At 55.5% G+C, this 22,838-nt stretch overlaps 1 protein-coding gene across 2 annotated transcripts in view; it reads left to right on the top strand.

Moving 5' to 3' along the window:
- Positions 1-665: 665 nt before the first annotated feature.
- PADI3 (peptidyl arginine deiminase 3) overlaps positions 666-22,838 on the top strand; it is a 29,856-nt gene continuing 7,683 nt past the window's right edge. Inside the window, exons 1-13 of one of the 2 annotated variants that reach the window (XM_043908941.1) lie at positions 666-772; positions 7,683-7,863; positions 10,196-10,268; positions 12,460-12,524; positions 13,463-13,580; positions 14,847-14,972; positions 16,537-16,715; positions 16,919-17,022; positions 17,118-17,229; positions 19,121-19,228; positions 20,847-20,998; positions 22,473-22,617; positions 22,701-22,803. In XM_043908941.1, coding sequence (XP_043764876.1) covers positions 681-772; positions 7,683-7,863; positions 10,196-10,268; positions 12,460-12,524; positions 13,463-13,580; positions 14,847-14,972; positions 16,537-16,715; positions 16,919-17,022; positions 17,118-17,229; positions 19,121-19,228; positions 20,847-20,998; positions 22,473-22,617; positions 22,701-22,803 — 1,558 coding nt within the window. In that variant the 5' untranslated portion in view covers positions 666-680. The remainder of the gene's footprint in view (positions 773-7,682; positions 7,864-10,195; positions 10,269-12,459; positions 12,525-13,462; positions 13,581-14,846; positions 14,973-16,536; positions 16,716-16,918; positions 17,023-17,117; positions 17,230-19,120; positions 19,229-20,846; positions 20,999-22,472; positions 22,618-22,700; positions 22,804-22,838) is intronic. The other variant, XM_043908942.1, reaches the window with a different exon arrangement.

The following is a 22,838-nucleotide window of genomic DNA, read 5'->3' on the forward strand; positions in this document are numbered from 1 at the left end:
AAAACAAAACCAGAAAAACTCCGGGACACTTCCCTGGGGGTCCGGTGGCTGAGACTTCACCTTCTGGGGCAGCGGGTGCAGCTCTGACCCCTAGTTGGGGAGCTAAGGTCGCACCCGCCTCACGACCATAAAACCAAAACATAAGATGGAAGCAATACCGTAACAGAGTCAATAAAGACTTGAAAAATGGTCCAAATCAAAAAAAGAAAAAAGACTCCAGATGCCAGGCTGCTTATCAAGTTGGAGGCTAGACCTGGGGATCTGCATTTTCATCCGTTTTTCCAGCTCTGCAGAGAAGCTCCCCACTGACATCTTGTCTCTGAAAAGACAGGAAAGGGGGGTGAAGAGGCTGAGTGTGGAAATCGAGAACGGTCCCCTGATCAACACCCCGCACCTCTGACCCCTCCAGGGTCCTGGTGCCCTGGCCAGGTACCTAAGGGACTTAACTTTCTCTCCTTAAAGTGAGAAATTAACTGTCTGTGGGCCTGGGTGGGAGCCACAGGTTCATATGCAAACTCCTGGCTTCTTCCCGCCAATCCTGAGCTCGTGACTCTGGGAAGGGGCTGGGCTTCTGGGACTGGAGCCAATGAGCTAGCACCTGCGGCTGGAGGGGCAGGACCAGGGTCTTTTAAACCACATGCCAAGGGGCTTCTGAGGCTCAAGCGAAGGTGGAGGCCAGCATGTCTTTACAGAGGATTGTGCGCGTGTCCCTGGAACACCCCACCAGTGCCGTGTGCGTGGCTGGAGTCGAGACCCTGGTGGACATTTATGGGTAAGAGCTGGAAGCCTGGGGAGTTGCGGGCCCCTGGTGCCGACCCCGAGCCTTCCCTGCAGGTGATCTGGAGCGCTTCCTGACTTGGCCGCCCTCTCCTGAGTCTTCCTTGGAACAGCAGCTAGGCATGGAAGGAGGTCTTTGCTTTTCTCAGCCCTGCTTCTTCAAAACCCCAGCCAGGGGGCCGTGAAGTGTGGGAGACTGGATGGGGGTGAAAGGCCCTGTAGCTCTGGGTCAGGGGCTCGGAGGCTGCTCGGCCCTGGGCGCTCGGGCACTTTCCTCTGTCCTGACGATCCTGCAGGCTGGGCTGTGGGGTCTCACTGGGCACACCAGACTAGGAAGAGGGGCACCCACACCCCCAGCATATGAGCTCTGCAGACCAGGCATGAATCCCTTCATAAAAAAATCACTTATACTCAACGTAGCGCTTGCTCTGTGCCAAGCACTCTGCTCTAAGAGCTTGACAAGCCTCTGGAATTAATCCTTGAACTTTACTCCCAAACATGACTTTCACAACAACCCGAGGGGCTGAGTTTATTGTTAGCTTTCTTTTGCCTGATGGATGCGGAAATGGAGGCAAGGCAGAGCAAGCTGTTGGCTCAACCACACAGCTACCAAGTGGCAAAGCCAGAGCTTAAAGCCTTCGTGGCCGTGTTCTCTGCTTCCCGCCGCCTGCCACTTACAGAGCAGCACCCGTGCTTTATGCCCCTGCTCCCACCGTGGCCGTGGCTGTAAAGCCAGAGGCTGGGGGGAGGCCCCCGTCTTCTCTCTCCCCCAGGAAGAAGAGGAGACTTGGGGCAGGACTTCAGGAGCTGGGCGCTGGGAACCACCAGGAAGCCAGCTACTTTACTTTTTAAGGCATCCTCAAGGGTCTTAGGTCCAAGGCTGGGCGGGGAACACCAGTATTCAGGGGGTAGGAGAGGGGAAGCCCGCACCTGCCACTCTTCCCATCACGAAGCTGTCCACCCTCTCCTGAGACGAGCCTGCGTTTCTCAGCCTCAGCACTGCTGGCACGGTCGTTCCTTGCTGAGGGAACAGCCTGTGCCCTGGGAGATGTTAAGCAGTGTCTCTGGCCCCTACTCACCAGATGCCAGTGATCACCCCTCACTTGTGATGATCAAAAATACCTCTGGACATCGCCCAGTGTGCCCCACCTGAGAACCAGTATTTTGAACTAAGACTTTAAAAACTGGAGTGAACTGAGACGCAGAGACAGGGTAGGTCCCAGGGCACTAGAGGAGAGGAGCTGAGGAGCTAGTCTGCAGCAGGCTGAGGGTGGGTGGGCAGTGAGGAGTGAGGAGGGGACTTGGCTGCTCCTGACGCAGAGAGAAGCCCCAGGTGATGAGGAGGGGTGCCCGTGCCAGCTGGCGCCACCACCTCCCCCAGCTCTGCCTGCCCGCGGGGTGACTCACCTGCCCTGCCTACCCCATGCCCGTCGGGCAGCTGTGTCTCTTGTTTGACCTGCCGCAGGAAGCCTGGGACCGGCTCCTCCCCTGCAGAACTTTCTAGAGGATGGAGGATGGCCTCGGACCATGAGTGGCAGAGGTGGCAGTGTCTTGGGGTGATGTGGATAGACGGGCCACCTTGAGGTTCACAGAAGAGGCTGTGGGTGGGACAGTCATGGGGTTGGAGGGGAGCCTCTGGCCTCAAATGAGAGACTCCCGGGCCTCCGATAACCAGCCCGTCTCAGGGATGGGGAGGAGCTCCTAGTTTCTTCATCCGCACATTCATCAAGTATTAATATTCCTTTGGGGTCTAGTGTGTACCAGGCATGGGGACGCAGTGGTGAACAAGCAGATGTGGTCTCTGACCTCTGAGAACCCTGTCCTGAAATTCTAGCAGAGGCTGGACCACCTCGCAGGGGTGCTGTGGAAAGGATTCTTGTCTTGCAAGCAAGCAAGGGCTAGATTAATTCTAAAGTCACTTCCGACTTGGAGATGCTGTGATTCAGCAATCCTGGGTGCTCAGGCTGTGGGCCAACAGGAGAAAGGCAGCGGACGTGGTGGTCGCTCTTGCCTCTGCCGCCTAAGAGCTGTCTGACCTTGGGAAAGTCACCTAACCTCCCATGTCACTCTTCATCTGTAGAATGAAGGTCATAATTATATCAGCAACGATACCTAGAGCCTGGTCCATGCCCATCACTGCCCTAAAGGGTGTGTGACTAATGCTAACTCCTGCTCCAACCATTCTGTGAGGTGGGTGCTATCGTCATCCCCATTTCAGAGATGAGGAAACTGAGGCACAGAGAGGCCAAGTCACTTGCCCCACGTTACACAGCCAGGGAGGAGAGGCAGGCCCAGAACGCAGCCCGAGCACTTTGGCCTTCACTTCAAAGGGCTGTTGGGACGATTGAATGAGATTGTGCATGTAAGGCATGCAGGCAATGCCTGGCATGTGAACACTCAATTATGGTAACTGCTGCCGTTATTACCACCACCATCATCATTTTAAGTATCTTTCCCGGCTCTCTAGACAGCCTCGAGTGTCCGCAAACCATCCACAAGATGGCAGGGAAATAATCTCTGAGCCATACTGGGAGGAGGAGGAGAGGAGAAAAGAGAAATTAACACAGGCTGAGCAGTCAGGGCAGGCTTTCTGGAGGAAGAGCCTTGCAGGATAAGCAAGACCCCTGGGATCTCTAATCACGAGCGGATTAAACCCTGTCTTCCTTCTTTCCGCTGAGTTGGAGGTGGCCCAGGCTTGGTACAGAGGTTTTGCTTTCCCTGTTAGGGATTCTTCAGGAGAAGGGTAACACACAGACGTGATGAGCCACGCACTGGCTTGCAGCCAGGACTGAGAATGCCATCCCTAGTTGGAAGAGCCGACAGCTCATCCCGTGCTCAGCAGAGGCGGTCTTGCAGAATCAAGAGGCTTGGGGCGCCTGGGGCCGGAACCCTGAGTGCTGACCCTGGTTCCGTCACCCTCTGCTGTGTCACCTTGAGCACATTTCTGCTCCCTCCGGGGACTCAGTTCCACATATGTACCCCAGACAGGTTGGCATCGAAGAGTGGCTTTCAGGCTCTGCTCATGGAGGCTTCTGAACCTCCTCCCCGATTTGACAAAGCAGCTCCCCTCTGTCTCCACCAGATTCTGTCTGATGTAAAGCTCTGACCTGCCTGTGCAGAGAGCATAGTCCGGGAGGCAGGTGCGTCTTTAACTCTCAACTACCTGGACTTTGTAAAAGGGGTGTGTGCGGCCGGCATTTTCCAGGGGCAGGAAGACATAGGATTAAGGAAGGGCAGTGAGTTCTGGACCTCATTCTTTTGGTGAGGCTGATGGAGCTGGGACTCTGGGACCTCAATGAACGCAGAGGGACAGCTGGTATCCTGAGCGCCCTGGGCCTTGATCGCCCCTACTCCCATGGGCCGGCTCCTTGGGGACCTTGGTGGTCATCTCATCAACCTTTCTGTTCTCAGCCACAAAGAACCTTTCCCATCAGTTTCCCAGCTCTGAAATGTCTAGCTTTGTTTTCCCAGAGGTGGAGGTCTTAAGAGCTCAGAGGGAGAGGGTGGGTTTGGGTTTGCAAGCCGGCTGGAGTCCTGGCTCTGTCCCTCACCAGCTGTGTGGCTTTGAGCAAGTCACCTGTCATCTCTGAGCCTCTGTTTTATTATCTGTAAGGTGGGGAGATAGTGCTGACATCTGGTGGCTTGGGGAGCCGTCTGCATCATCACTGTCACCATCATCCTCACCACTGAAAGGGTGGACGAGTCTAAAGGAAGGCCTGAGCTGTCTTGATGCCCAGGAGTGCATGAGCTGACATTGAGTCCCCTCCACGCTCCCTGGGAGGGGGCGGCAGGGTCCAGCATTTCTGAGCCATGTCCTCAGACTTCACTGGACATCAGTATGGTTTAAAAGAGCTCTGCGTGCAGAACTTATGGTTCTGGAATCTGCATTTTGAACAAGTAGGTCTGAGGTTGATGCCGTGAGGGTGACCAGCGGTCCCTGTTTGTCTAAGACTTCCTAGATCTTAGCACTGAATGTCCTGCACCCCAGGAAATGCCCTGGTCCCTGGCAAACCAGAACTGTGGGTCACGCCACCGTGTTTCCCCAGCACGCACCAGCTCCTAGGCTGTGGAGTCCTGCAGCTGCCCGAGAGGACTTGGCGATGGAGAGGGTCTTGGATGGTCCTGCGTGTGGGGGAGGGCACAGCCCCCAGCTGTGTGTGCCCAGGGCTGGGCTGGGGTGCCATCTAGAGCAGCAGACTGCGCTCGGGGTGGCCTCACCAGAGGCAGAACTTCATCCAGGTGAGCCTCGGGCCACCTTCCGTGCCCTCCAGGCACCAGAGAGCCCAGATCCTCCCATCCTGACACAGGGCTTCCCCCAGAAGCCGTCGCTTCAGTCCTCTAACACGCAGCCGTGTGGGGGGCATAAACCCTGAACCAGGGGTCCAGGGCACTGCCTTCTAGGCCAATCTCATCTGGGCCTCAGTTTCTCCAGCAGGGAAATAACAGCACAGGTTCAGGGGCCTTCAACATTTGCTCATTACGTTCATCATACAAACGCACTCTTTTCATCTGCTCATCACCCCCACTTCATCGATGCAGACACGGAGGCACAGGAAGGTCAAGGCGCAGCTAGTGAGCAGAGGAACTGGATTTGGACCCAGGTGGCCTGGCCCCAGAGTCCTCTGGCTGAGCCACCTCACCGCAGCCCCACCGGGCCACCCTGATACTCAGGGATCACTGCCAGCGCCCATTACATAGGAATGAAACGAAAACAGGCTCGTTGCCGCCTGAGTTTGCCCTTGACCTCCGAAGGCCCCGCTTGGAAACCCCTTCCCTTTAGCCGTGTCTCCTCCTTGTCCTTAGGTCACGCCTTCCTCTGTGAAGCTTCCCCAGACACCCCAGTCCCGGGCTCAGCCTGCTCCCAGGTGCCCGCCTCCTGTGTTCTAATTTACCTTAATAACCCCTCCCCCTTCCTGGCTGGTGGTTTTCCAGGACTGCCCTGTCCATTGTCCTGTTTGAGCCTCATGACCGCCTGCGGTTGGCTCAGTGGGTGTCAGTACCCCGCTTTAAAGGTGAGGTTACGGAGCCCACGGAGGCCGGTGATCTGTTCACGGTCACCTGGATGTGGGGCAGCCCGGCCTGGTCTAAACCTGCATCCTGACCCTGGTGCTGGCACCCGAGCCCCTGGCTTCTTTGGGACCCTCCTGCACAGGGCTGCTTCCGTCTTCATCTGGGGTCCTCTGGAGCCTCACACGGGGCCTGGGCTGGGAAGGTGCAGGGGAGCTGGGCTGAAATACCCCAAACCAGAGTCTGCAGCCTGGGAACTAGGTAGGTGTCATGTCAGAAGGACCACCCAAGGTGTGCCGCTGTAGCTGGGGAGGCCTGGGGGCCGAGCAGCACCTGGGCTGTGGGGGCCGCTGGGAGCCCTTCACGCCCGGGCCCAGCTGTGTGAGTCTTTGTCTCTCTGGCTTCCGTACCTGTCTCTCCGTCTCTGTGTCCCCACGCCTCTCTGTGCAGGCTCTTCCTGTCCCCCGATGGTCTGGCTCACAGGCCCAGGGCACAGCAGAATAGAGAAATGACAGCTTGGGGAGTAAGTTACCAGATAAAACCCAGGACACTTAGTTAAACTGCAGATCCAAATAAACAATGAGTAATTTTTTAGTCTAAGTATGTCCCAAATATTGCACGGGATATACTTATGCTAAGATAACTGTTTGTTGGTTACCTGAAATTCAAGTCTGACTGCATGTTCTATATTTTATTAAATCTGGCAGCCCTGCCTGGGAGGAGACACAGGTGTGTCAGCTCCTCCTACGTGGTGAGGACACCTGGCAGGCTGAGCCCTGGAGTGGGGCCTGCCTGATGGAGTACAGTTTGGGCTTCGTGTATTTCTCTTTCTATAAGGGGAAGCTGTGCTGAGAACTGCCAGAATCATGCCTGCAGAAGAGTGGAGGAAGCCTGCTTTCCTCCACGCGGAGGCAGAGAAGAGAGAGGGCCTTGGGGTGGGAGGCACTGTGGCCAGGATGCAGCTTGGGCATGCCTCTTGCGCATCCTGAGCCTCGGTTTCCCCCACATTAAATGGGACTGTGCAGAAGATTAGATGAGTTGATATTTGGGAAGGCTTAGCAAGCCCACCAATGTAATTGTGCAGGGGAAGGGCCCTGAGGGTTTCAATTTCTGTCATTACACCTGGGTAAGAATGTGGACTCAAGAGCCAGGAGGCCTGGATTTGGATCCCAGTCCTGCCACCTACTGGCTCCAGGACCTTGGACAGGTTAGTTTAACCTCAGTTTTCCCATCTGTAAAATGGGAGATAGTAATAGTACCTACCTGGGGCTTTTTAATGGATTACATGACAATACACATAATGAAACTTGAATATGGCTGGCACAGAGCAAGAGCTCAACCAGTGTCCGTTACCGCTGTCCCGCTGCTGGGTGGGTGGATGTGCCGCTTCCTCCAGGAAGCCTTCCAGTTCCTCTCCCCGCAGCGGCCTCTCCCTATGTGATCCCACTGCCTCCTGACCCATCTGGTTTCCCTGGGCAGGGCTGTCCTCAGTTCTCCAGCTGGCTTGAAGGCTCTAGGGCAGTGGATGCTTCTTCCTGCATGCACATGGGCACCCTACAGACCACCAGGAGGAACAGACTGATTTCAAACAAGACTCCCAGAGCAGCTAGAGCTGGGGAAAGGAAGTCCCAGGGCCATTGGACAGCATGGACTTTTTAACGTTACAGTGAATACCTGGAGAACTCACAAGGGAAATGTTAATGAACACAGAACCTTGAAATATTAGACTGTGTATATCTGTGTGGGGTCCAAGTTTGATTCCTAGGAGCTTGCTGGAACCATCTAAGAAGCCTGATAGTCTAGGAAGGCTTCCTGGAGGAAGCAGAGCTTGAGCCAGAGTTGAAGCAGCTGAATGAGGGCTGCCCTCCAGCATGCCCCATGGCTTCTGTCCTTCCCAGCTCTGTTCCTGAGGGCACAGAGATGTTCGAGGTCTACGGAACCCCCGGCGTGGACGTCTACATCTGCCCCAACGTGGAGAGGGACCGGGAGCGTGCGGATACCCGGCGTTGGCACTTTGGTGTGGGCTCACAGATCATCGTGGTCATGAACTCTCCCAGCAACGAGCTCAACGACAGTCATGTGAGCGTGCCCCCTTGTCTGGGGGGTGACTGGGGGTTGGGGGATGACCCAGCTCACGAGGGCCCAGTGCCCTCTCATATCCAGAATGCAGGGTAACCCAGCTCACGAGGGCCCAGCTCTGGAGCCGCCAGCTCCGCGACATACGAACATAAACCGTGGGTCTGCTGGCCACTCTCATCTCCTCCCGGAGCCTCAGTTTCCCCATCTGTGGCTGCGGGTTGATTCGTAGTCCCTGTTTCTAGGAATGCGGGAGAGAAAGCAGAGGTGGAGAGGGGAGCAGGTGCCCCGGGGGCCCCTTCCCTTGGGGCCTCACCTTCCCCTAGCCCGCTGCCTTCCTGACTCGCCCCCTTCTCAGGCAGGGTGCCTGCCCTCCTCCCCTCTCTCTGCCCATTCAACCAGAAGAGCGAGTCTAACAAGGCCGGGCTGGAGGCAGTGTTCTGGCCCCTGGGCAGGGGACATTTAAAAACCTGGGGAGATGGGGTGGTCCGTGAACTTGGCGCAGAAGACGCCCCTTAAAGGGGCAGTGGGAGTCAGGTCTGTCGTGCTGGCGGCAGGTTCCTGCTCCACATCAGGAGCGAGGTTTCGGGAAACTGGCCCTTTAAGGAGCACTGACCATGTCCAGCCCTCACGACGCCCTCAGAGGCGGGGTCCTATGCGCAGGTCACAGGGGAGACCACTGCGGTTCAGAGTAATTGTGTCCCGGAGCCACAGACCTGGTCAGTGGGGGAGCTAGAACTCAGGGGTCTGACCTGTGGGGCTCCTAGGGACAAGCTCCCTCCGTCAGCCCTGCATCGTTCCCACCCAGGGATCCGAATTAGCCTATCCCGGGAGTTTCGTGCGGCAGGTGGGGCAGGACTCCACGAACCTAGTTCACAAGGCGATAGACCAAGAAGGGGCGTGGCTTACCGGAAATCACGTGATTCGTGAGTCGTGAGTGGGTGAGGGTCAGGACAGAGGCCCCCGGGGCAGGGCGAGGAGCTGGGCCAGCCTGCGTTGGGCACCCAGCACTGAGCCAGAGACGGTGCGGAGGCTGCCACTCTGAATTCCTGGGCCCCGAGGACCACAGGGACTGAGGAGGGTCCTCAGAACGTCCCTGCCTTTGTCCGGGGTCCAGGTAATCGTGTGCCTGAAGCCAGCATCCCTGCTGGGGCTTGACACACGGGGGGTTGCAGCTGCAGGATTTCGGGGCTCCCAGGACTGAGGAGGGACGGGTCTCAGTAAGTTCCTGAGGCCCCTGGGAGAGAGGACATCAGAGCCGGAGAGCTGAGGGACCGCATCAGGAGGGAATGTCCCAGAGGAGGGCGAGGGGTGAAAGGGCTCGATGCCTCCGCCTGGAGTTCGCTCTATCATCACCGTCTTCAGCCTCACCTTTAGCAGCTGTCGGGCGTGTGCTGTGGGCACGGTGCCAGGCGTCCCACACTTTCCTGCTTTAATCCGCACAACCTGTCATCAGCGCCGCTCCACAGCGGAGGAAAGGGAGGCCCAGACGGCAGAGTGACTCTCCAGGATATCCTCCCCCAGCCCAGGCCGTCTGACTCAGGATTGCTGCGCCGGCTCCTACATCACGCCCCCCTGCCCTCTAATGACAAGAGCTGATATTTCTTGGGCATTTCCTACGAAATCAGTCTTTTTTTTTTTTTTTTTCATTTATTTTTATTAGTTGGAGGCTAATTACTTCACAACATTGCAGTGGGTCTTGTCATACATTGACATGAATCAGCCATGGAGTTACATGTATTCCCCATCCCGATCCCACCTCCCATGAGATCAGTCTTCTACATGGATCGTTTCAAATCTGAACCACCGTCCTCTGAGTGTAGAGACCTGTACAAAGCCCATATTGCAGATGAGCAAACTAAGGCAGCTCAGAAAGGTGAAGGACCTCGGCGGAGGTCACAGAACTCAAGTAAAGGCCTGTCCAAATCCCACAGTTAGGAGGGTGTCCCTACACCCTGCCCAGTCCAAACTCCTCATTTGGTACTTATTTATTTGACTGCACCGGGTCTTAGTTGGAGCACCAAGTGCCTCATTTTATGAATGGCAACACTGAGATCCAAAGGGGAACAGGGGCTTGCTGAAATCACACTGGAGTCAGCAGCAGCACTGGGATGCAGGTCTCCATGGAATCCCTCAGAAATAGTCCCCATTTTACAGATGAGCTAACCGAGGCACAGAAAAATAAGTGGCAGAGAAGGCGAAAGGAAGAGCTGAGTTGGTGCTGCACAGAGGTTCCTGGGAACTCCCCCCCTCCTTGCCCGGTCCCCCAAGACCTGTGCTTTGGGGCCGGGCTCCTAGCTTCAGCCAGCTTGACCCTGGGCCCATCTCTCTACAGATTCAGATTTCCTACCATTCCAGCCAAGACTCCTTGCCCCTGGCCTACGCGGTGCTCTACCTCACCTGTGTGGGTAAGTGGGGGGCCTCAGCCAAGGGCAGAGCGAAAGTGGCGCTGGGCTGGATAAACACCAGTGGAACAAATAGAGAACCAGAACACAGACCCAGGCGCAGGTGGTGTTCCTGTGATGCTCGATAAACTCAGCTCCCCACCGTGTGTCATACTCAAAAACAAACTTCAGATGGGTTTGCCGTATGACGCAGGGAACCCAAAGCCGGTGCTCTGAGAGCCAGAGGGATGGATGGGAAGGGAGGTGGGAGGACTCCGGTTTAAGAGGGAGGGGACAGATGTGTACTCTGGCTGACTCATGCTGGTGTGTGGCAGAGACCATCACAGTATTGTAAAGTAGTTATCCTCCAGTTAAAAATAAAATAAAAATTTTAAAAAACCTCCAGGTGAGAGTCAACATCTTAAAGCTTTTAGAAGAGAAGGTCTCTTCAACTTCAAAGCAGTCAGAAGTTTTCTTTAACTAGGCAAAACAAAAGCACAGGCCCTTGGGGCAAGATTGATAAATTAGACTCTACTGAAGTGGAAATCATCTAGCCAACGGAGGAAAATACAAAGTCAGACTGCGGAGAAGCAATTTGCAGTGTGCATGTCTGCATCAGCGTTTGCAGGTAATAGAGAATGCTGATCAATAAGAATCAATTAATAGAATCAATAAGAACAATTAATAGGAATAAGGAAAAAACAGAAACCAGAGAATCACAGTGGAGAAAATCCAAGTGCTCAGAACCCAGATGAAAAGATACTCAACTGCCGAGGATGTGGGACCGGAAACTCCCATCTGGGGTGGGGTTCACACTGGGGCAGCCATTTCGGAGGGCAAGAAGGTTAGCAAGAGAGTTGAAAATGCTGTCTGCAGGAGGCGTTTTTAGAAGCAGAACTGCTGAGTACAGGGAATGAACATTTTCATTGTGATAGATACTGCCAAATGGCTCTCCAGAAAGGCCATAGCCTCTTATACACCTGCCAACCACTAGGGCAGTGTCTTGCCGTTTCCAACCTTTTCTGTTTTTGCCAGCCTGAGAAGTCAGCATCTCTTTGTTGCTTTCATTTCCCTCCCTTTAGTTCGGACTGAGGTTGGGGGTCTCCCTGCCTCCCCCTCCCCAGACACACACCCACGCCTTATTTAGTGGAAAATACACATACAGAAAAATACGTATGTATTGGTTTGGCCAAAAAGTTTGTTTTGGTTTTCATAACATCTTATGGAAAAACCTGAACGAATTTTTAGGTCAACCTGATATGAATGTGTGTGTTGGCGGGGGTGGGGGGTATGGATACAGGAAGAGTTAGAAAGCAAACTCTTGAGCAGCCATCACCCAGGTCAAGAAAAAGAACAGGGAACATGATCAGCACCCCAAAGTAACCCCGATCCCCTCTCTGATCGTAACTCGCTCCTTCTCTTATGGTAACCACTGTCTTGTGATAAATATTTCCTTTCCCTTCTTTATGGCTCTGTCATCTGAATAGGCACGCCCAGATCATACAGTCTGTTTTTGCCCGCCTTTGAGCTCTGTCTACGTGAGGTCACACTGTATACACCTTTAGCCCCACCTTACGTTTGTGAGACTCATCCCCTTCTTGTATGGTGGTTGAGTATCTTTTCACATATTTAAAAATCATTTCAGTTTTTTTTCTCTCTCCCTTGAAGGTTTCGTGTGTACTGTAAAACCTCTCCCACTTTCTAGGGAGAGTGGTTAAGAAGGTGGGATGAAGGCGGGGATACGAGGGGAAGGTGAGGCTCAGAGCCACACAGTCAGTAGGTGCCAGAGTCTAGATTCACATCCACGATTGTCTGACACCAAAGCCCAGGCTCACTGGCCCATCTCTGGGAGACGAGGGGGCTTCATAGAGACCTAGAATGTCCCAGGAAACCCAGGTGCAGGGCAGAGTGTCCCCCAGACAGTGAGGGCAATAGGGGTGCAGAAGAGGGAGAATTCAGGGAAGGCTTCCTGGAGGGGGCAACATTTGACCTGGGTTTTTGCTCTGACGCTGCATCTTCCCCAAGGCCTCTTTCCCCAGCCCAGGGCGGGAGGCTCCAAATGCTCCCACCTTTGAGCACTGTCTTCTTGGAAATGACTTCCATTTGTCTGGCCCCAGAATGGGCCCTGAGACTGAGGCTAAAAGGTGGAGGTCGTGGGCCTGTGCTGGGCCTTTGGGAGCCTTGTTGTGACTCACGCTCTGCCCTGTCCTTGCAGATATCACCCTGGATTGTGACCTGAACTGTGAAGACAGGGACAGGGACAGGGACTTTGTGGACAAGGTAGGCTATCTGCCTGCACCAGAAAGGGGCATGGAGTTCAGAGCTGCTCTAGGCTGGGTTAAAAGGGGTGAGGTCATTAGAGGTATCCTCCTGCCTCCCAGCTGATGTCAAGGCCAGTTGGAGCCAACCCAGGAATGGCTGGGGATCTTCTTTCACTGGCAGAAAAAGCATCATCAAGGATTTTTAAGCACATACATGCCCAACCCTGAGCTAGGTCTCCCTTTGTGGGGACAAGTCCTTCTGGATTTTCAATCTAGGTTGGGGGTTGGCAAACTTTATTTTTGTAAGAGCAAGATAGTAAATGTTTGAGGCTTTGCAGGCCATCTTGTCTCTGTTGCGGTGATTTGATTCTGCCAGTGTAGAATGAAAGAACTATATAGTCAATATGGGGGGAAAAAGATGTGTCAGTGTTCCAATAAAACTTTATTTAGAAAAACAGGCAGCAAGCTAGATTTGTAGCTTGCAGACCCCCTAATCTATATGAAAAGGAAATCTGTCAAGTCTGAAACTATAGAAGAACTTTGGGCTGAATTGTGGTGGCACTGAAGACATTGTGAGTTCAGAGGAGGTCACGTTGGGCTTTATGGGCAAGGAAGAAATCCATGGTGAGCTGGGCTCCAAAGTTATGCAAGAGGGGGGGCGTTTCAGGTGGGAGGAGCAGCAGGAGCCAAGGAGGGGAGATGGGTCTCATCCTCAGAAGGCTGCCTCTTGGAGAAGAGGATGCTGGCTGGAGGCGTGACACAGACAGCCGTGAAAGGCTGTCGTTTGAACTTGACGGTGTGAGTGGTAGGAGCTGCTGCCGCTCCTCGAGCGGGAGCGTGTCTTTCAGCTCTGGGCAGAGGGAAGGGGAGGGTGAGGATCATGGCCAGGAGAGAGCTGGGGAGGGGGCGCAGGCCTGGCCGGAGCCCCCGTCACCGGCTGTGCTTTGCCATCGGCAGCGGCAGTGGGTCTGGGGACCCGATGGGTACGGAGCCATCCTGCTGGTGAACTGTGACAGGGACAGTGTGCGCTCTGACGACCAGGACAACTGTGACCGCCACGTGCGCTGCCTGCAAGGTGAGGGGGCGCCGGGCCACCGCTCAGCTGCCCTGCCCAGAGTCTCACCCACAAGGGCGGCTCTGGAGGCAGAGCTTGCGGCCAGAGGTTCAGCTCCAGGCGTGCCTTAATGTTCCTTAAAACCTGCCCCTCCCCAGCACCCCAGCGCCAGCGGGCACCCCCGCCAGGGCAGAGCTCTGGAGAGGAGCAGCCTCGTCTTCCCCCACCTCCAGGCTTGGAGAGTGCTAATGCTGAGCACCTACTATGTGTCAGAGCCTTTCCCCAAATTCTTATCTAAGCATCCACGCGGGAGGGCAGCCTGCCCCAAATTCAGAGATGACAATGTTGAGGCTCAGAGGTCAGGGGATCCCCGAAGTCACCCAGTCAGCCTGCGGCAGGTCCGAGGCTCCTGTAACCCCAAATCCAGCCTCCTCCCCGCTGGCATCGCTGGCCTGGGTTTCAGCGATGCCCCACATTCCCTGGTAGCTCCGCTGGTAAAGAATCCACCTGCAGTGCAGAAGACCCCGGTTCGATTCCTGGGTCGGGAAGATCCCGTGGAGAAGGGGTAGGCTATCCACTCCAGTCTTCTGTGGCTTCCCTTGTGGCTCAGCTGGTAAACAATCTGCCTGCAATGTGGGAGACCTGGGTTCAATCCCTGTGTTGGGAAGGTCCCCTGGAGAAGGGAAAGGCTGCCCACTCCAGTGTTCTGGCCTGGAGAACTCCATGGACTATAAGGTCCACGTCAGACACGACTGAGCACGTTCCACATTCTAAGTCCATCCCGAGCCGTGTGCACGGCCCCGTGAAGGATGCCGGGGCAGTGTCCTGGGTGTGGGTCAGGGGCTTCACCCACGAGATGCCCAGAGCTACTCTGAAAGTTGGCAGGATCATTTCAGAGACTGCCGCGCTGAGGCTCCGGGAGGGAGGGGCCGGCCCCGGGCAGCAGCGCGTGATGCCGGGACCGAGAGGAGAGCCCTGACCCGCCTGCTGCCCGGACGGCCTTCTCACCGCTCGTTGCTCCTGTACATCCGCCCCGGGCCAGGCAGCGGGCTGGCCGCCCCGCGCCTCTGTTTATGGGCAGAGCAGGAACGGAGGCTGAGAGGGCAGGAACAGCTCACTGCGTCACTCGCTTACGGACATGCTCCTGCTTTGGTCCTCGTGGCTGTCAGTATTTCCATGGGGCGGGCAGAGCTGGGGCAGAGACCCAGGCCTTGGCACCCTCTGCCCTGGGGAGGGGCTGGGCTGCCGGAGGCCCCCTGAGTCGCTGCCCTGTGTCTGGCTCCCCAGACCTGGAAGACATGTCTGTGATGATTCTGCGGACCCAAGGCCCTGATGCCCTGTTTGACGACCACAAACTCGTCCTCCACACCTCCAGCGCTGACGCGGAGCGGGCGCGGGTGTTCCACGCCTGCGGTGAGTTGATGCCCGTCCGTCCCTGCCCGGGGGGCGGGGGGTGCTCAGTTTCCCCACCCAGGCCAGGGTGCAGGCTCTGCTCTGGCTCTGACGCCGCCTTGAGGGCCCAGAGGAGGAAGCTCAGATGCACGAGTTTCACGACTGGTTGCCTGGCGTCCCTGGCACAGCCGTGCCTGAGATGGTTTCAGCAGACGAATGCATTTTAAATATATTTTAAGCATGTTTAAAAATTTTGATTATCAAAATTTTCAAGCATACCCAGAAGCAGAGAGAACACTGTGAAGAACCCCTATGTGCCAACCACTCAGATTCAACAAGGATCGCTATTTTGCTTGTCTTACTTGATCTATCCTTTCTTGTTTGGTGGAGTGTTTTAAAGCGAGTCCCAGACACCCTGGCTATTTGCCTCTGTTCAGTCTGCATCTCCCGCCCACCCCGATAAACCCCAGACTATTGCTTTACATAGCTACAATGTCATTATCACGAATGCAAGCAAGGATATATAAAACCTTCAAAAAATACAAATATGCATTTGGGTTTTTCTGTAATTTGTAACTTTTTGGGCAACACGAGTAATAATACACTCATTTTAGAAATACAGAAGTATGTAAGGTTTAAAAATGAGAGTTTCTACCCAACTCCAAAACTTGACTCTTAAAATGTGTCCCTGTTAACCATTTGGTGTGTTCTTCCTGACGTTTGTTTTACACGCACTGCCCATGCCTGGCGTGTGCATGAGCGTGTGTGTGCGTGTGTCCACCTTCTGCCTCCACATGGTTTCTCTCGCCGAGAATTACATCCTACACGTCTCTGAGTGATTGTTGAGCTCTGGATTGCTCTCCTCCACAGTCGCATCGTATTTCAAAGCATGGAGGTGCTGCAACTGACCTGGGCCCTTGAACGTGCCATTTGTGCAGTGTTTCGATTTTGCGAAAATCTCGGTTCCTGGAGGGCAGGGACCGTGCTCACAGCGGCGTCTGAGTCCTGACCCAGGCTGCTTAGGTGCATAGTAGTGAGAGTGACGTCGCTCAGTCATGTCCGACTCTTTGCGACCCCATGGACTGTAGCCCACCAGGCTTCTCAGTCCGTGGAATTTTCCAGGCAAGAATACTGGAGTGGGTTGCCATTTCCTTCAACAGGGTATCTTCCCAACCCAGGGATCGAACCTGGGCCTCCCGCACTACAGACAGACACTTTACCGTCTGAGCCACCAGGGAAGCCCCACGGTGCATAGAAGGTGCTCAGTAAACAATCCATGAACACCTTCTACTTACATTTTATAGGAAGGACACCTACCCAGACACGGACTTTCTGGTTAGGGGTAAACATTTTTGCTAGATGCCACCCAGTTGCCCTCTTGAGAGATCTGAGCGCTGGCCTTGGAAAGGAGTGCCCTCCCTGCCCCACCCTAGACCTGCCCACCCTTGGCGTTAAGCCTCTCTCTCGCCTCTGTGAGTGGGAGGTGAGAAGCGGGGGTGGCCGTGTGGCTTCCATTGTGTCGGGGAGGTTGCGCGCTCCTTCCTGCTCCCGGGGCCCCCTCGCAAGGCCGTTCTGCCCCCGCCAGGCCCCGCGGACTCCTGCGAGGCCTACCGGCACGTGCTCGGCCAGAACAAGGTGTCGTACGAGGTGCCGCGCTTCCACGGGGACGAGGAGCGCTTCTTCGTGGAGGGCCTGTCCTTCCCCGACGCCGGCTTCTCGGGGCTCATCGCCTTCCACGTCACCCTGTTGGACGACTCCAACGAGGTAGGGGCGGCCAGGACAGGGTGGGCAACGGTCTCCAGCCCCAGGAGAGGTAGGCGCCCCCGGCGTGGAGGATCCTGGCCACCCGCTGCTGCCGCTCCAGAAACTAAGGAGCTAGCAGCTCGCTCGAGTCCACGGTGGTCCTTGACCCAGCCAGGCGCTGGGCCCCGAGGCCAGTCTGCTTTCCCTCTGGTCTCAACCTGCAGGATTTCTCCGAGTCCCCCATCTTCACCGACACCGTGGTGTTCCGAGTGGCCCCCTGGATTATGACGCCCAGCACCCAGCCGCCCCTGGAGGTGTACGTGTGCCGGTGAGCTGGGGGCGCCGGGTGTCCCTGACGCTGCTGGCGGCTCTGGCCCCTGTGTCTGCCTGTGTCCTGAACACTCTCTCTGGGCTCATCTGCAGCGTGAGGAACAACACGTGTTTCGTGGACGCAGTGGCTGAGCTGGCCAGGAGGGCCGGCTGCAAGCTGACCATCTGCCCGCAGGCCGAGAACCGCAACGACCGCTGGATCCAGGTACCGCGGCCGCTGGGCAGTGAGTGACACCAGCCTGCAGCAGGAGGGGCCCCTCCAACGCAGGGGCTGCTGGGAATATCCAGGAGGACCGGGGCTGCGTCCGCCCTCCCCAGGGCCCTGCTCTTTCTGATTCTAGACCCAAAGCTCTCCCCCCTCTCCAGAACCTTCTGGAGACTCAGGCACACTGACGTTGAATATGACATCCATTCACCCACAGGATCTGGGCTAGGTACTGGGGGTGGGGCGGAGGGGATGGCAGAGGTGGGGGCACCCACTCCTGCCCTCAATGGCCTGGACCAGTGATCCTCCATGGAAGGTCGTTTTTGCTCCAGGGATGCTGCCAAACATCCCACAATACACAGGACAGCCCCCACGACAGAGAATTGTCTGGTTCCAAGTGTCAAGAGAGCCGAGGCTGAGAAGCCCTGGTGCAGAGATTGATTGGGACAGAAATCCCTGCTCCAACTGTCTGAGATGGAGCAGGGGTGCTGGCAAAGTCCCAGTGGGGCCTGGAGGCGGGTGGAGTCACCCTTGTCTGTGAAGGAGATCAGTGAGGACTGCCTGGAGGAGGCATTTGAGCTGCACCAGATTTGGCGAATGGATAATGACTTGTGTGGTTTATTGAGCACTCCCTGCAGGCCATGCCTAGCATCATTTCATCTTCCTGACAATGCCCTGTCAGTGAAGAAGGAACTCTCAGTGAGGCGAGATACCTCAGGCCGCAGAGCTGGTAAGGGCGGTGCTGGAACTCAGCGATTGGTGGTCCTGGCAGAGGACTGGTCTGTGCAAAGGCCCAGAGGTGGGAGATGTGAGAAGGGACATCAGCTGTTCTCTTTGGCCAGGATCAAGGTTCTCTGAGGGCTTCCCAGGTGGTACTAGTAGTAAAGAACCTGCCCACCAATGCAGGAGACAGAAGAGACGCCAGTGCGATCCCTGGGTCGGGAAGGTCCCCTGGAGGCGGGCATGAAAACCCGCTCCAGTATCCTTGCCTGGAGAATCCGAGGAGCCTGGTGGGCTATAGTCCATAAGGTCGCACAGAGCTGGCACGACTGAAGTGACTTAGCATGCATGCAAGCTTCTGCAAAGGGCAAGAACTGAGGTGAGAAGCCTTGAACACCAAGCTAAGAAGCTTTCGTTTCAGTTGGAAGTTCGTCCCAGGGGTTGTTTCAGGACGGGACTCCAGGGCAAGAACAGGCTTGGTCTGGATCCTGGCTATGCTGTTGACTCACTGTATGCCCTTGGGCAAATAACTAGACCCCACTGTTCCTCACTTTCACTGGTTGTGATAAGGGATAATCATGGTGCCTCCAAATAGGCGTATTGTGAGGTCTACAGGAGTGAGCACTCGTAAAACGCTTGGAGCAGGGCCGGGGACATTCTAGTGAGCTGCTCGCTGGACACGCAGTCCATCAGTGCTGGGTTATCTTTGCCTCCAGGACCAGAGGGCTCAGGACTGACCTTGGCGTGTTACGTGCTTGAAAGGAGGCAGGTCTGTGCCTCCTGGGGCCACCTCAGCCCTGCTCACTGTCAGTCCCCCAGGGCCGCATGTGGAGGCCACACGTGATGGCTGGTGCCCGGCAGCCTCTTTGTCCAACTCAGGCCACCCCGAAGCCCTCTGTGTCCCCACTCTCCTGTGACCCAGCACAGGGACACCCCGAGGCCATTCTCATTCATTCCTGACCCGCCTTGCCCTGTGGCCCCAGGTGAGCAAACCCCCCACCTGAACCTCCAGCCCTTTCTCCAGCCAGCAGGTATCACGGCCTCTGCCCACCTCAGTCCTCAAAGGGTAGAGCAGGCGTGAGGCAGAGTGAAGTCTTCCCCAAAGTCCTGAGTGCCAGTCAAGGGCAGTAAGCTGCTGACTGTCCACCGCTGGTGTCCCCCGGGTCTGCAGGACGAGATGGAGCTGGGCTACGTCCAGGCGCCGCACAAAACCTTCCCGGTGGTCTTTGACTCCCCTAGGAACGGCGAGCTGCAGAACTTCCCTTACGAAAGAGTCCTGGTGAGTGGTCGGGGCCACAGCTGGGCCTGCGGGCCGAGGGGCTCTGCCCCGAGGGCCAGACTGGAGGCCGTGCTCTTCGGGGATGGGAGTAGGGTTGCCAGGTAAAATACAGGAGAGGCCGGGTAAGGCTGAACGTCAGCTAAACCATGAGAACTGTTTTAGCATAAGTATGTCCCAAATACTGCATGGGATGTACTAAAAGTACATGTATTGTTGATATGAAATTCAAGTTGAACTGACCATGCTCTATGTTTTTATATCTGGCAACCCCAGACGGGGAGGGGAGGCAGGAGGCTGCAGCTGGTAAGAACATAGACTTCAGGGGGGAGGTGGGGGGGAGGTTCTAGAGGGAGGGACGTACGTCTACTTAGGGCTGCTTCACGCCGATGGCAGAGACCAACGTGGCATTGGGAAGCAATTATTCTCCAGTAAAAACAAAAAATAGGCTCTGGAGTCAGAACAACCCGGCTCCGCCTCCCACATGCTATGTGATCCTGCATGAGTGGTTTCCCCTCTCTGAGCCTCAATTTCCTCATCAGTAAAAACATGTGAGCCCAGGCCTCACAGATGTTTGTGAAGCTTCTTCATGCCAATGCAGAGAAAGCACAGACATAGACAGCTGGTGTTATTATTGTAATAAAATAAAGAGGGTGTCTTCAAATGGACTTATCTATGAGGCAGAAACAGACTCACAGACATAGAGATCAGACTTGCGGTTGGCAAGGGGACGCGGAGAGGGGAGGGGAGGGTTGGCAGTTTGGGCTCAGCTAATGCCAGCTGTGATACATAGAATGGATAAACACTGTCCTAGTGTACAGCATGGGGAACCACGGTCAACCTCCTGTGATGAGCCATGGTGGAGAATAAGGAAAAGAATAGGTACGTGTAATTATACACACACGTGTATATGTACAACAGAGTCACTGTGCTTTACAGCAGAAATTAACAAACTGCTGTAATCAGCTCTACTTCTATAAAAAGGGAGAGAATGTGTCCTAAGGGACCCCTCCTGAGAAAAAAAGGGAGACCCCCTTGGTGCCATAGAGAGAGGAGGACTTCTCCCACCCCTCACTGGGTCATGAAGATGGGAGGAGCTCTCTCCTGGCCTCAGGATTGTCTAAATTCCTTCTAAGAGACGGCCCCGGGGAGTTGTCCCTTTCCCTGGAGTTGAAAGCTGAGGCTCAGAGGACTGTCACCCACCCCTTAGGCCCTGAGAACAGGCCCCTCTAGAGCAGCAGATACCCACCCCGGGGCGAGACGGACGGGAAGGCCACACAGAGGACAAAGCAGTGGCCACAGCCCCGGGCTCCACATCTCACGGGGAGTGTGGGGACTGCCTGGCCCTCTCTGCTGATCACTGTGACCAGGGGGAATAACATGCTCCGAAACAGCAGCAGGGCTGGAGGGCTGTGTGTGTCCTGGATTAGGCAGGCATGAGCATCTAAGCGTGCAGGAAGTAGCAGTCAGGTCAGATGTCCATCTTTGACTCAGTGTTTCTATATGAAGAATGGGTGGCCACTCTCACCCCATCTTTAAGGAGCTTAGAGCCCAGCAAGCTGGTTCAAGTGCTCCCTGGTGAGCCTGCCCACTCCGAACCTGATTCCGTTTCCCTACCCAGGGTCCAGATTTCGGCTACGTGACCCGGGAACCACGAGACAACTCTGTGAGCGGCCTGGACTCATTCGGGAACCTGGAGGTCAGCCCCCCTGTGGTGGTCAATGGGAAGGAGTACCCGCTGGGGCGGATCCTCTTCGGAGGCAACTTGCCTGGGTGAGAGACGGAGGGTGGGCGGTGATGTTGGCTGGGGGAGGGCCGTTCCGCTCCTGGAAGAGAAGCAGAGAGGACCAGTGATGAAATGGCAGTCCAGGCCGTGCTGGTGCTGGGAGCAGAGGACTGCCCCCCCAGACATCGTCCACTCTCATCTCAGGGGGTCTGAGACGCCCAGAGCAAGGGGACCCAAGAGCTCATTCAGTCCAACACTCTCATTTTACAAGTGGGCCCAGAGAGGGTGAGTCACCCGGGAAAGGTCACACAGGAGGCAAAGTTATGACTAGACTTGGGTCTTCTGATTCATAAAATAATCCATGCTGATACCAATGAATAATTATAGATGAAAAATGTTTTAAGTCTCAACAGGCCCAGGAGAAATTGCATTTAAATCAATGATTGTTCACACTATGATGTAAATGACTAATATCAGATCTTTCCCTGAGAGCAAAAGGAAGGTGTAGGACATGAAAACTGAGACAGCAGTGAGGCAGAGAAGGGCAGAGTGACTGTCTTGTTCCATATACGACACAGGGGTGCTGAGGGGAAACAAAAGGAATCCTGTGACAATGGTTATTTGCTATGGGAATAGACCAAGACAGCGGAGAAGGAAATGGCACCCCACTCCAGTCCTCTTGCCTGGAAAATCCCGTGGACGGAGGAGCCTGGTGGGCTGCAGTCCATGGGGTCGCGAAGAGTCGGACACGATTGAGCGACTTCACTTTCACTTTTCCCTTTCATGCACTGGAGAAGGAAATGGCAACCCACTCCTGTGTTCTTGCCTGGAGAATCCCAGGGACGGGGAGCCTGGTGGGCTGCCGTCTATGGGGTCGCACAGAGTCGGACATGACTGAAGCGACTTAGCAGCAGCAGCAGCAGGCTAAGACAGAGCCAATCAAATTCAGCAAAGTGGTTAGAACAGACTTGTGATCAGATAACAGGTGAAACCAGAAGCTTTGAAGGGGACCACCCATCCTCAAAGACGTGATCTCACAGACAGAGGATGTTTGGGCCATGCCATTTGATACTTTTTCAGAAGGCAAGAGAAACATGGGGTTTGAGTTCACGAAAATAAAATGCTGGGACTGTGAGACAAGATCACCCTCCCGCCCTGCTGATGTGTGAGAAGGCAAGGCTGCAGCAAGAGAGGTGTCAGTTAAGCCCCAGGAAGAACTGCCCAGCGTGGGCTGAATGTGGGGGTGACATCTGCTGCTTGGAGAACACGAGGGTGGGGTGTGAGGGTGGGCCTGAGGATATGCCTGGATGGGAGGCCTGGATGGTAAGCTGTGATTGACCTGCCTGTGTCTGCCTCATAGAGAGCTCACCTTGAGTGTAACTTAAATATATATTTATTATCTTTCCTGATCACAAAGGCAGCGCGTGCTTTTTACAGACGTCGCAGAATCTTGAACTCTCGTCATTGTGTTTCTGTGCACACTCTTTTTGGCTAACTTCTTTTTGACCCCTTGGGCCGCAGGTCGAGGGGCCGCCGGGTCACCCAGGTGGTCCGGGACTTCCTGCACGCCCAGAAGGTGCAGCCGCCCGTGGAGCTCTTCGTGGACTGGCTGGCGGTCGGCCACGTGGATGAGTTTCTGAGCTTCGTCCCTGCCGCTGACGGGAAGGTGAGGACGCGGGGGACAGCGCTGGGCCCGGGGCTGAGGTGAGCGGAGGCGAGGGCTCAGTTGAGTCTGTTCTCTGAACGCAGGGCTTCCGGATGCTCCTGGCCAGCCCCAGCGCCTGCTTCAAGCTCTTCCAGGAAAAGCAGAAGTGGGGCCACGGGGGCACCCTCCTGTTCCAAGGGGTTGTTGGTGGGTACTGTGCCCCTCATCACCGCTTTGCTATT

Source organism: Cervus elaphus, chromosome 8, assembly GCF_910594005.1.
Source record: "Cervus elaphus chromosome 8, mCerEla1.1, whole genome shotgun sequence".
Lineage (NCBI taxonomy): Eukaryota > Metazoa > Chordata > Mammalia > Artiodactyla > Cervidae > Cervus > Cervus elaphus.